The sequence below is a fragment of the Phyllopteryx taeniolatus genome, chromosome 5 (assembly GCF_024500385.1).
Source record: "Phyllopteryx taeniolatus isolate TA_2022b chromosome 5, UOR_Ptae_1.2, whole genome shotgun sequence".
NCBI classification, from domain to species: Eukaryota; Metazoa; Chordata; class Actinopteri; order Syngnathiformes; family Syngnathidae; genus Phyllopteryx; species Phyllopteryx taeniolatus.
The window spans coordinates 24,380,823-24,395,092 of NC_084506.1; the positions used below are offsets into that span (position 1 = coordinate 24,380,823).

The following is a 14,270-nucleotide window of genomic DNA, read 5'->3' on the forward strand; positions in this document are numbered from 1 at the left end:
TCCCGTGCCTTCATGTCCGTACCATCAACGTAGAACTATGAACCCCAGATATGACTTTTTTCATGTGGCCATGAAATAGGTTGAACGTGCACACAAATACTAATTACTAAATGCAAAATTTATTTGAACTATGTACGGTGATCGTGAGTGGCTTGAAAGGCTCCTTTAAATAAAATGAATTATTAATTATTATTATTAATTGCCATTTCCAAGCTGGAACTGAAGACCTAGCATTTTTCCACCTTTGCCCTTCACACAGAACCCTGTGTTGCTTTCAACACAACAAAGCTGGAAAAGTGTCAGGTGTTAAACTTCACACGCCTGTTCCGGCATTGCGGCGTACACTTATACACAGGCGGTGCCACCTTTTTCACACAGAGATCCTGCTCATTTTAAGTCGTAACGGAAGACTGGCATTTATCAGCCTTTGACGATCAAACAGAACCCAGTAAATGTCGAGAGGAGAAGAATATAAAGGAATAAAGAGGAAGTGAGTGACAAACAGGAAGTGGGAGGAAAGGGAGGAGGAGAAGTGGAGTGAGGGAGCAGCTGTCCTCACAGCTGTCCTGCAGGATTGATGTCTGTGTGAAATCAAACTCAATATATGTCCAAACATGAGGACACACACGCACACACACAAACTGATCATAGAATACCACTTCACTGCTCAGACCTTTAATTGTACGCACACATATATACACATGCGCACATACAGAGAGAGCATCAGCGTTGTAAAACCATTATAGTGCAACGCGGTTAGCCCGGCTGTGTGTTAGCACGGTGTCTAGTTCACGCACACACTATTTTCATCTGTCAGGCGACACCCACTCTCGCCGGTCCCACACACATGCACACAAACACACACAAACACACCCACACATGCACACACACACACACACACGCATACACACACATGCAAACATAGAGCCGAGGGGGGCGAGTGAGCTTAGCCCCACGTAACCCTCTTTTCATGTCAGCACTTTCTCACACACACACAGGAATACATGATGATATGATATATATATGTGATAATAAGTAACAGATAAAAGCATTTCAATATTCTAATGCTTACTTTGATTTCATCCGAAGTTTGGGTTTTCCATTTTCTTACAATCTATATATTTTTTTTAAATAAAAAATGAAAGAAAAAAAAAAGTAGGCTTTCAAACACAAAATGCTAAAATTCCAATAACATGCACACCGTATATGATAAAAGTTGTATTTCTACGATGATGAGAAGATGAGATTGTCTTATATTGTCTTATATTGTCGGGGGGGGGGGGGGGGGGGGGGCAAAACTGCTTCTTTGTGGAAGGCACGCTCCTGAAAACCTCAACCGTTCAAGACCCCGGCTTCTGGTTCCACTTTAGTCCTGATACATGAAACCGCAGGCACACACACACACACACACACACACACACACACACACACACACAAGCATATGCATGTGTGCGTGAGACACAATACAAGCGTTGTTTTGGGACCCGGGCCCTCTGGGAGGGGGGTGCGTTCACCAGGCCAAATATCAGCAAGGAGGGGGTGTGCATAAGTGGGACATACAAGGTACCCTCCTAGAAGATAAGGAACGTCGCCAGACCTCATTTACAGTAAACTTGGACTACTGGTTTTAAAGAGCACACTTTTACATTTGTTCACCAGATAGCACTGCTTTTCCCCATTCAAAGCATGCAGTTAAATGTCAAACTGTCTCCTGTTTTCTGTAAAGGTGCCTCGCTGTGTGTTGATGTTTTCGCATTGTTCTACTTTGCCATTGTGGGTACGCTTCTGTGGTAGCATCACAAAAAAGCCAAAGAAAAAGACTCACATCGCAACATACATGATGGCGATTACTTTTGGAGGACTTTTTTTTGTAATCTTGGTCAACTTCCATTATAACATTAAGCCAAATTGTACTGAGCAGCCTGGACCGAGACTGAATTACTATTTTACAATAACTCCCATTTATATTTCTATGTTAATTATCACATTCCCCCATCACTTTGCCATCACGGGTACCCTTCGTTGATGGCACTGCCAGAAAAAGCCCCCCAAAATGCTAATCCTACAAGATATACTCCTTTTTGTGATAAGTTTGATTTTCTGTTCTATACTTTTTTTTTATCACTTGCCATCACTGGTACCCATCTGTGATCACATGGTCCCCCCCAAAAAACGTCAAAGAAAGATCAAGTCTTACACGATTCTTTGAGGTCCCCTACATTGCAATGAGTTCCATTTCCAGTTCGACGCTTATTATCACATTTTCATGTGGTACCCATCTTTGATGGCATTGCCCAAAAAAAAACAATGAAAAAGACAATCACAAAGCATACTAATGTTCCAATGTCAAAATAAGTTCTGTTTCCCGTTGTATGCTTCACATTTTCCCATCACTGGTAACAGAAAAGCAAATCTCACAAGACACGCTGAGATCTCCTACGATTGCACTGTACAAGTACTATTGTCACCTAAGTCATACATTACTGAGCAGCCAGGGCAAACACATAAGTACAGACTCACCATTTACTGTATTACCTCTAATATGTCAGCCTGTTACAGTTAAGTCACAATCCTAATCTCAACACATACACAAGCAACACACTGACACACACACACACACACACACACACACACACACACTTCAAAGTGGCAATCTGGCGGAGTCAAGGCAAACATGGTGCCCCCGAGCCAAGACCCTGTTAATTAGCCAATGAGCTTAGCTCTCGGGCCGGCCCGACTGGGCTGTTAAACTGTCATCACAACAATTTACACCTGGCTGTATGGATCCATAAGCCCCCACACATGCACATGGGTCAACGTGGCACACTCCTGCTGGGGGAGGGCGAGTGGCGGGTTCCCTGATTTCAAGCACTAACTACGTTCTAGCTTGAAGCGAAGGTTTTACAATCATCTTGACGCTGCAGAAATACACACACACACACAAAAAGAGATGGAGACCAGCAGCAAGGATGAAATGAAAAGTTTCAAACAGGAATGGAGTGAAACCTCTTCCAAACACTTTTTCTGCCCAACATCTAAAACTATCCATTTTCTGTACCGTTGATCCTCACTAGGGTCACAGGTGAGCTGGAGCCCATCCCATTTGAGGAGAACCTGAACTGCTTGCCAGCCGACAGGTGACAGAGACAAAAAAACATTTACACTTTCAGTTCACAACTGCAGTAGGCCACCTTTTTTCGCGGGCTGTAGGGACCGAGCCCTGCCGCGAATATCTATCATAAATATACTACAAATTACGATCTCCAAACAGTTTCATATCAATTTAAACTCATCTCACAACATTACCCTTTAAAAATAAATAGCTTCCAGATGATTTGTTTGATTCTGAAAAATTTACTGGACGTGTGCGTGTACATACGGCGAAGACTCTCCGTAACTTCCACTAACAACCCAGGCTAAACTTAGTTCATCCTAGACATGCAAATAGCTGTCAGTTGAGATGTATCACTTTAAAAAACACTTCCTTGACACTAATTACTACTTTCTCATTAGCCAGCACTTTGCCGCCATCTTGAGGCAACACAAAAATATCACAATAGGTCAGTATTTTCAGCAAATAGTTGAGAGTAGGTTCCATAGAAAAAACTGCAAATATGTGAAATCATGCAGTGTTAATCGGGCAGAGGTTCACTGTTTTTGTGCTTTTTCTGTAACACCCTATGATCTCATCCAAAGTGGTCCTTCTAAGGCACAGGTGTCAAACTCAAGGCCCGGGGGCCAGATCTGGCCCACCACATCATATTATGTGGCCCACGAAAGCAAATCATGTGCTTGAACTGCCATGATTCTTACTCAAATCTGTAGAATTTTTTTTTTTTATTGTCATATGGAATAAATATTTCCAACTATGTTTTTATTATCAAACCTCTTTTTACAATACAGTAACTTAAACAATAGTTATAAAGTATTACCCTTGAATTTCGATTTCCAAACTATTCATCTATCAATTTGTTGTCTATGAAATAATATAAGGAGGTGATTCAATATTTATATGATTTCAAAATCTTAACGGCACTCTGAGAGAAGCCATAACTACAATGTGGCCCGCGACACAAATGAGTTTGACACCTCTGTTCTAAGGCCTCACGATAGCGGAGGAGTAACTCGCGTTGGCCACTGCAGCGTGACGGAAGATTCTAGTAGAGGTCTGCCAGGCAGGTAAAGAACCTTATAGGGTTGAGGCGCGAGAAAGCAGGGTGTTAAACTTCACAAGATGATGCAGAGAAAAGTCCGGATTGCTATTGGTAGTAGTGGAAGTTAACAGCTGCTACAGGCTAGCTGCTCAACATATAGTGATCGATTTAAGTGATCGTTTTTTAATGGGTGTTGACAGTACAGGGAAATACGAATTTAGATCTGCACGCATTCAGTGTAAAATTATGTTGTGCTGAAACATATGCCGGGCAGCACTGAGGTCTACTGGAAAAGATGTCATTTAGAGCAAGAAGAAGAGACAGAGAGGGTCCCCAACTGAGCACCTGTAATAGTCGTTTTTCCCAGAATGGAGAAAATATGCCGGTAAATATTGTTGCATTCTGTTTGTATGTGTTGCTGCTCCTTGTGTGTTAAGTATTAGTTGTTTGAAGGTTTATGATTACTGTAACATCAATGCCAGCAAGCTAGTAGACTTTTTTTAGAAGAAATTGTTTTGTTTGAACATTTTGGTGTTTAAATGTACAATGTTGAATTCTCTTTTTTATGTATCAATTTTTCATTAAACTTCAACTGGGAATGACAAAAAAAATTGCTTGAAGCAATTTGTATTTGTGTATTGCTTCTTATTTGGAGAACTGTGCGTATGAGAGAGTGAGAACAGTTGATAAGGAACACTTTTAAAACATCAGTTTGAAGGGGTTTAAAGCACGTGGAAAACTTTAAAAAAAAATGTTTTGTTAAGTTCATATAGTCTGTCCATATTGCAGATAATAAATGGGGGTTTCATGCATTCTGTCATGGTCCCTGACCTCTGCGAATATCAGGGTTGACTGTACAGTGATTATTGACGATGATGTGTGTGAGTGTCACACAGCATCAGTGTGCATGTCAACACAGCACAGTGCGTGCTCAGCGCTCATGAAAAAAAGATGAGTGCACCGTCTATCATGATACATGACAACATTTGACGGTCTGCGTTAAATTCCTACAAGCAGACGATCAGCGCGATGCTAAGCTAAGGCTGAGCTGCCGTGAGCGAGTCGGGGCTGGCACTCCGCATGAGTACCTCAGGGCCAGCGAACGTCTCTCATGTCATCCTTGTACATTTTATATAGTCCCGTTTGAATAATAAAGCAGAAGAGCGCAACTCAACCTAATGCACAAGCGTGAGGAAGCTCTTGTCAATGTCTTTCTGTCTCCAAAGTGTTCTGTAAATTGTTGTCGTACTGGAGCGGCTCTTATTAGCGGAGACAAATTCCTTGTGTGTTTTTGGACATACTTGGCAAATAAAGACCTTCTCCGTTCATAACCGATAATGCGTCTGAGGAAGAAAAGTCGGAACGTCATGAAGCAAGGTCAATTTAGCTACACTAAGCATAGTTGTCGTGCTTTTATATTTAAACAATAGAATAAAAATGTATTTAAAATTGAGGGTTTTTTTTTGTAAATCTTAAAATTACAAGCGTTACAACTGATTTCTTAAAAATGTCAGCTATTTCTGTTGAAATTGTCTGATAATTTTATTTCCAAATTTTCACCTTTCTTATTTAACAAATATATTAATGTTCTCCCCGTGCCTGTGTGGGTTTTCTCCGGGCACTCCGGTTTCCTCCCACAACCCAAAAACATGCATGGTAGGTTAATTGACAACTCTAAATTGCCCGTAGGTGTGAATGTGAGAGTGAATGATTGTTTGTTTATGTGTGCCCTGCGATTGGTTGGTAACCAGTTCAGGGTGTACCCTGCCGCCTGCCCGATGATGGCTGGGATAGGCTCCAGCACTCCCATAACCCTTGTGAGGATAAGCGGCTCAGAAAATGGATGGATGGATGGATGGAAATCAACTCAAGGTAATGCAGAAATGTGAGGGAAGCTGACCTCCACCTTTGCAATCTCGATTGCGTCTTTTCATAATGGACGTCTTTTTTGCTGGGCGGTGATATGGCAACGCTGCGGCAACTTAACGAGCACTTGATGGCGTATTTAAGGAGCAAAATCCACCGCATTGTGTTCATTAGCGTGCCTCCTAACAGGGACGTCGACCACATTCTCGCTGCGAGCTGCGATGTTCGCTAAGCGAGCACAGGTCGCGTTGCCTTTGATGGCATTAGCTAATGAGGGCGGGCCCTTTCCAGCAAGGGGGCAGTGGGAAGACGGCATTGTTCATCTGTCAATCAATCATCTGGGGAAAGAAAACACCATCTCCAAGTGAACCAGTTTACCAGGAGGGTCTTTCACTCCTAACAATTGATAGTAAAAGACTCCCTGATCAATATTAAAGACATATTGATCAAAGCCATTTACTGGCTAATGAGAGGAGGGCTTTACAGCTTCTTGGTCATCACTTTTCAGCCACTGAATGGCGCCTTAAGCCTCAAGAAATCGATAAATTGGGGGGGAAAAACTGACAGCCTACAAATGTCAAAAATAAAAGCGTGATGGTAATTTTTCGTCACAAATGATGGCTCTCTTCCAAAATTTCAAGGGAGTCGTTTCTTGAGCGCCTGCTAACTGCGATGTCGCTTCCACATTTAACAAAATGAGGAAGCACATTTTTCTGTTTAAAATATAAATAAATAAAACTGACATTCTGGCTGGGTTTAAAAGTTAGATTTGTTTTTCTTACTGTAAAAATATGTAAGTATTATTTAGTTATTTAAAAAATGTGACAAATCATAATTTTTTTATTGAGTTTTTATTTTACCAGTGTCCTATTTTAGATGACAATAGGACACTGGTATTTTTTTTAGCATTTATGTTTTTACTTCATTTTACAGAATTCATTATTTTTTAAAGTCAATTTGATTCACATAAAAAAAATATCAGATTTGTTCTTCTTAACAATGCATTTTTATTTGAATAAAAACAACTACATACAATGAGAGAGCATTTTTATTTATTATTTATTTGTCTATTTGGCAGAATTCCTTTATTTTAAAGCAATCACACAATATTTTTTTCCGACTTTGATTGGAATCCAATTAAAGATCCTTGAGGTAAGTTTTATTTATTTTATTTATATTTGTTAGATTTATTTCCTTGAGGTAAGTTGGTCTGAAGGTCTACACTAAATATTTGTTTTGGCATCACGCTTGGCGAAGAAGAAAGTGAAGCCTTGCGATGTCAAATGGGATCCTTGACAAGACACTTGTGTGTTTGAATTGACTTTTAGTGGATGGGCTAAATAAAATGAAGCGGGATTTAAAAAGGGACAACAAGTCACATCATGTGACGTGACAGGAAGAAGTCACGACACGCCGCCCTTTCGGCCTCCGAGATCCTACAGGAGAGTGCCGGGCGGCCATCTTTCAAGTAAAAAGACTCCATTCGGGATTACGCCCTCGGCCGTCCCATTTAGCGCATCAATGACAGAGAGATCAAGCGGCGCTCTGATATCCAGATTAGTACGCGCCGCCGTGACAGCTGCCGGATGGCGTTACATGTGCGTCGGAGGGCAGGCCGAGGCATGCTGGGAGACTCCGCCGCTTCTCTCGTGTGAGCGCTCCAGATCACAGAGGCGCTTAAAAAAAAAAAAAACAAGGGAAAGCTGCATTTTCACTGATTGATATCGGGATCTAACGAGCCAGAGCTGGCGCTCTGTTGTAATTTTGAACCTTCAAAAAGAAACTTTGTGGTGGAGAAGACAAAGTAGTCCCAGTGCACTTGTGATTTCACAAATACACACACGCATGCACACACAAACACACACACACAAGGAGTTTAAAATAACATATTGCATTTTTAGAGCTTTTTTTCAGTTATTCATTTGCATTGGACAAAGAAATATGACTTTGATAAGACCGATGAGATGTTTTTTGTTTGAAAAAGTATGGTTTGTTTATTTAAAGTCTGACATTTTACTTCATTAGTTTTCATTTACACATCATTTTTCATTTTTACGTCTGTGTTTTATCAATTTAGATATATTCTAATTTGAATGACTTAGTCGATGTTTTTTGTCTTTTTGTTCCAAGTCAAAATTTAAGTTACAAGTGAGTTTGAGATACACTGCCGCTCGAATGAAGTGGGGAAACAAAAAGGCAGCAATTAAGGTATTGTATTGCCCATGCTTGTGGGCAAGGAGAGCTAAAGTCACTGAATCACTTTCAGCTGTTTATTGAACAGGATAAACAGTCAAAAATGCTGCTGTTGGCCACAACTCACACCCAGACGCTCACATGCAAACTAACCGGCCAACCCGGCTCTCGCACCTGATGACACTCAATAGGACACGCCCCTTAAAGGCACACATCCAACACACAAATACGACGTACGTATAGTATTTACGCTTTATAAAACCAGTTTATTTCTTCACATTCTCTTTTGTCATGTTTTATGCAATAAACTGCTATTTTCCGAATTAAAATGTAAATAAAATTGCAGTGATTTGGAGGCTGGAAGGGATTTAATGGAATTTCAAATTCATTTGAATGGGTAACATTTTTTTATATACCGTGTGAGTAAATTAGTTACGAGTTTTGTCACAGAACAAATTACTGTAAATTCGTAAATCGAGGTCCAATTGTATAGTGAGAGATTAGAATTGAATTTACATACAAATGTTCTAATGTCTTAATGAGAGGCGGGGTCACCTCAGACCAATCGCAGACAAGCATTCCCAACTTGGAGTCATTCGGCCAAGTCTTACCGTCTTGTTCCGTCTTAGTCATCTCCACCAGCTTCTTCTGCTTCAGCGTGTCAACCACGTCCGCCAGGCTCCCCTTACGGCGTTCCGGCGTGCCCAGGGCCAAGCCCGCGCCCGTTGCCGTCAGCTCGCCACGATCCTGGGAGCACTCTTCGGGCTTGGGCGGCGAGGTGGAGTTGGCCCGGTACGAGTAAACGACGGAGGAGCCTTTATTTGTGCTCTCCGTATCCTGAGAGGGGGAAAAAAAGCTCAGCGCATCATGTGTTTAGTGCGCTTGTTTTTCAAAATTGGATCAAAATTGTTTTGTTTTTTTTCATGTATATTTTCAATGAGAATTTAAAATGTCTGATTTATCTGTTAAGAAAAGTCAGATTTTCTTTTACTTGCAAAGACAATTTGTTGTTGTTTTATTTTAGCAAAATTGCCTTTTTGTTTGTAGTTTTATTTTATTTATATTATATATTTACTTTTTACTTTTATATTTACTTTTAAAATTCAGATGAAAATTTAGATCTTTTTACATTTGAATATCATTTAAAAATATGTAAACTAATGTAGTATAATAATACAAAGAATACTTAAGATCTTTCATTTAAAAAAATATATTGCAAAATTGTGATTATTCTATTTAAAAAGGTTTATTATAAAAAAACTTGGATTATATTTAAACATTTAAGATTCTTTTCATTTTGAAGTCAGATTTGTAAAAAAGTAAAACGTTTTTTATTCTTATAAAATTTTTATAAATATTTTTGTTATTGAAAAAGGAATAATTACTTTTGAGCTATTTTATAAAAATGTCAAGAAAAAAATCTGTTTTTGGTTTTAATTGAACCATAAAAGTTTTGTTTTTTTTCATTTTAAAAAATCCTTTTTTTTTTTATTGTAGTTGTCCTACGGCAAAGCAAGAATCCAGCTGATTTTGAATGACAAACCAATTCAAAATTCTCCAGGTGAAAGGGGTTCAAAGCATTCTACTCAGCTGAGACAAAAAAAAGAAATGTGCCAAAGTTGGTCAAAACAAGAACCCTACTTATTTTGACATTTAAAAATGTTTTAAAATGAGACATATGAGACACAGTTGCATCGTTCTAACACTTGTATGACTTTTAGTCATGTTAAAATGCCCCCCAAAAAAAATATGTGTACTTCGATTATTCCTTATGGGGAAAAATGTTTCTGGCAGTCATTGGATTAGTGCGGGTGAACCTACTTAAATGGCTGTTGAGTGTATATTCTGGAAAACTTCCAGTACTGTAATTTAAAAAAAAATTATAAATAAAATCTCCTCAACAGACACACACACACAGTCAATGAACAGGGAGGCAGCTGAGAAGAAGTGAAGGGTCAACGTCTCGAAAGGAGGACCCTCACTGGGTTGCCTTCAGCAGTGCCTGCAGCGCACGATCACAGTTTGTGTGTGTGTGTGTGTGCGTGTTTGTGCGTGTGTGTGCACGCGTCTAAATCAGTATGCAAGAGATCTTGCCCCTCGCGCGTGTTTCATGCGTGTTTTATGAGCCGTGTTCCCTCTCTCACCATCGTAGCCGACGTAACGTTGTCCCACGAGTCGTCGTCCGCTCGCTTCTCTCTGACTGGCTGGAGTTCGCCGGGGTGGGGCCGCTCGGGCGGGGAGGGCGACGGGGTCTCCTTGGGGTCGTGGTCGTCGAGCCAGGCCGCGCTGTTGTTGTTGCTGCGGCCGAGCGGCGCCTCTTCCTCGGGCGGCGCGTGAAAGGGAGGCGATGCTCGCATGGAAGACATCATTCTGGCAAGGAAGACAAAATGATGGTCTATTAGAGGGGAGGCCTTTATTTGTACAAAAAATCATTTTTGGAATTATATTCAACAACGTTGGCGGTACGATGGCACCTTCATTTTTGTGACCAAATCAATTTAAGCCCATATTATGGGCAGCCTATGCGATGCGGCTGAAATTGACCGATCTGCTGTGCAGAGTGTGGGGTTTGCCGACTACTTTTCATGAGTGGTCAACCGTCAGAGTGTCTGTCACCCGAATGCAACAGCGCAGCCTCTCACAATATCCACAGTCTCTTTTTATTCTCTACCATTTCCTCTCTTTGTGGCTCTTCTTCTTCAATCATGTTCAGCCATACTTTTTTGGTTCAGTTAAGAAAAAACAGCATATTGTAAGTGGAGCGTCATAAATAAATACAGGGTCTCAGTTTTTCCGTTTCAGCACGCAGGTACAGTCCCCTCCAAAAGTATTGGAAGGGCAAGGTCAATTCCTTTGTTTTTGTTGTATAATGAAGACATTTGGGTTTTAGATCAAAAGATGAATACGAGACAAAAGTTCAGAATTCCAGCTTTTATTTCATGGTATTGATATCTAGATGTGTTCAACAACTCAGGACAGAGCACCTTTTGTGCCAACTGTAATTTCTTTCAAGATGATCTACTTCAGTCATGTTCGGCCACAACTCAAACCGGCCGAAGGCACACGAGTGCAATAATCATGCTGTCTAATCGGCATCTTGATATGCAACACACTCAAGGTTTATGAATTATCTCGGCAAAGGAGAAGTGCTCACAAACACAGGTTTTAATACATGGATGAACATCATTTGAGCGAAAAAGACCTTTAGAAAACTTCTTAGACCATGAAAAAAGGAGCTCAAACAACTGTTCCGTTTATATTTTTGTTCAGTATAGATTGGTATTCAAATAAAACGTTACTTTTTTTATTTTACTTCAAAGGATTAATTCAGCAATATTTTTTAAATATATCTTCAAACACAGCAAAATAAGACACATAAAAGGTGTACCGCTGATGTTTGTACTGGACGACTCAAATGATAAGATGGTTTATCTTGAAAACATAACAAAAATTGTGCAATAAATAATCTGTTTTTCCAAAATGTTGGTGCCTTAATTGCCATCCAGTTCTGGAATGACCGATACATTTGCTTCCTCAACACTGAATTGGAAGGCCAACACTGACTTTGAAGCACAGAAAGCAAAAACCAAGCTCGGTATTTGGCAGGAAAGTGCGGTCCAATCTTCCCCGAGGGTGGGGGGGACATGGCGACAAATAATTGTTCATTGTGGGCGGCGGCACGGAGTGAAACCTGTGCCCCCCCCCTTGGAAAAAGTAATCGTACACAAAGCAGCATTGAGCCGCCAGGTCCCTTCTGCTACTTGTGGAGCCCAAGAGGAGGACTAGGACAAAACGGCTGCGAGAAGGGGGGGGGGGGTTGTGTCCTGTTGTCGTGGTGGCAAACAAACGGGAATAGGAGGAATTTTTGCGGAATTGTTTTTTCCCTCTCAGCCGAGTCTCGAAAAGAAGAATGAACGAAACAAAAGAAGGCCACCCGGTGCGCTTGCTGGCTTTCCATCCAGCGGCACACTCACATGACCTCATAGGAAATCATGCAAATTCAAATGAAACAAAAAGCTTGGCTTACCTGTAAAGCACACTTGAGGCTGACGTCACTTCTCTTGGCAACTTACTCCGTTTGTGTGCAGCATAATAGCTAAATGCTGCTTCACAATGTTTGCTTTGGACTCTGTGCTCCACTAGTTGATCTGAGTCTTTCGATCTCAGAGCCCTACTGAGTTTATATCCCATTAGCATTTCATTCATGTTTTCGGGACCTAAACCGTTTAGTGATTTATAGACCAATAGTAGAACTTTAAAATGTATTCTAAAGCTGACTGGAAGCCAGTGTAAAGACTTTAGAATTGGAGTAACATGCTCTGACCTCTTTGTTCTGGTCAGAACCCGAGCTGCAGCGTTCTGAATGAGCTGCAGCCGTTTAATGCTCTTTTTGGGGAGTCCAGTCAGAAGACCATTACAATTGTCAAGTCTACTTGAGATAAAAGCATGGATGAGCTTCTCCTGGTCTGATTGACACATGCAAGCCTTCCCTCTGGATATGTTCTTCAGATGGTAGAAGGCAGTTTTAATAATTGATTTGATATGACTGTTGAAAGTCGGGTCAGAATCTATGTGTAACATCAAGGTTTCGGACTTGGTCTTTGGTTTTTAAAGCGAGTGACTCCAGGTATTTACTAACAGCAATCCTCTTTTCTTTACAATTATCTAAGTTTTGTTGTGGTTTAATTGAAGAAATTTTTGGCTCATCCAGTAATTTATCGATATTTAATTATGTTTTTCCCCTGTAGTTTAGATTTGTAGTTTTTAATGTTTTGTAGTTTGTGATTTGTGTAATGTGTGATTTGTAGTTTTTAATGTGTTTTAATGTTACGCCAAGCTGGCTTTGATGGGGTATATAAGAATCTGTGCGTTTACGCTGCACCCCGTTTGGCAGATCTACGATATCTTTGGATTTTTACCCACATTTGATATCCAGTTCACTGTATTTGGCTTTTTTTCTGCTGCCTGGACGGATATCAATCAAGCCAAGTTTATTTGTATAGCTAATAAACACCAAAGAGTCTCAAAGGGCTTTTTCAAAGGCCCACAGTTGACAAATATCAGTGATATCGCCTGATCTAAAGCCCCCAACTCGACATGGAAAAAACACTTGCCACTTGAGAGCAAGAGAGTTGCTCACACTTGAGAGTGTGGTTGTTTTAGTGTGACACACTAAAAAAAAAAAAAAAAAAATTCATCATTTGAACTATGCAGTGTAAATCTAGGCTTGGGTTTGAAGTTTGTTGTGGTGAATTTATTTCTTTCTTTCTTTTTTGGGGGGTGAACATCCATGCCATATCCCAGGTGCGATTGAATGGTGGTGCATTACAAAAAGCATTGAGAGAGAGAGAGAGAGAGAGAGAGAGAGAGAGAGAGAGAGAGAGAGAGGGAGAATAGGCCTTGTGTGTGTGAAGCCTGTGAGGAGCCTTGTTCGAGGCGGCGCCGTTAGAGGTCAGCCCTTAGGAATGCCGACGCATACACGCTGTGTAAAATAAAAAGTGGTTTTGTGCACAAGGGCTGCGGGGACAAAACACATCATATGCGGTCATCAGACCCAAAAAAAATAAATAAATAAATAAATAGCTCTAGAGTGGCCTTTTTAGATGTTTCAGCATGCTCCAAAACGCACCCATTTTTGTCATGACATGTATCCTGGTTAAACTGGATAGATTTTACAGGTCCAGAATTACCACCAATACTCAATAGCGCCACCTGTAAAGTTGGCAAAAAAAATTCCCCCGACACCAGTTCTGCCAAGCAACATGATATTAGGTGAACATGTCTATTGTAACAGGATGCATGGAAAAGTCTCTAGAGTCACAGGAAGTCTGTGTTTTGGTTTAAAGCAGCCATTTTAGGTGAATTTCATGGTTCATGCTTTGAGGAACACGAAAAAGGGATTTTGCCCAAATGAGCCGAAATCAGAAGCAACTCTACAAGACAGATGGGTGCCGCATAGCGTCTTCATTTGATGGTTATTTACAGTAGAGGATTTGCCATGAAAAAGTAAACCAAAAAAATTCACCCAACACCAGTTTCATCGATTGACACAAAATT

General features: G+C 40.6%; 1 protein-coding gene across 4 annotated transcripts in view; it reads right to left on the reverse strand.

Annotated features, from left to right (window-relative positions):
* LOC133478242 (transcription factor SOX-6-like) overlaps positions 1–14,270 on the reverse strand; it is a 121,669-nt gene that overhangs the window by 66,554 nt on the left and 40,845 nt on the right. For all 4 annotated transcript variants that reach the window (XM_061774054.1, XM_061774053.1, XM_061774056.1 and 1 more), the window contains exons 3-4: positions 10,358–10,583; positions 8,825–9,050 (exon numbers count right to left, since the gene is read on the reverse strand). In XM_061774054.1, coding sequence (XP_061630038.1) covers positions 8,825–9,050; positions 10,358–10,582 — 451 coding nt within the window. In that variant the 5' untranslated portion in view covers position 10,583. The remainder of the gene's footprint in view (positions 1–8,824; positions 9,051–10,357; positions 10,584–14,270) is intronic.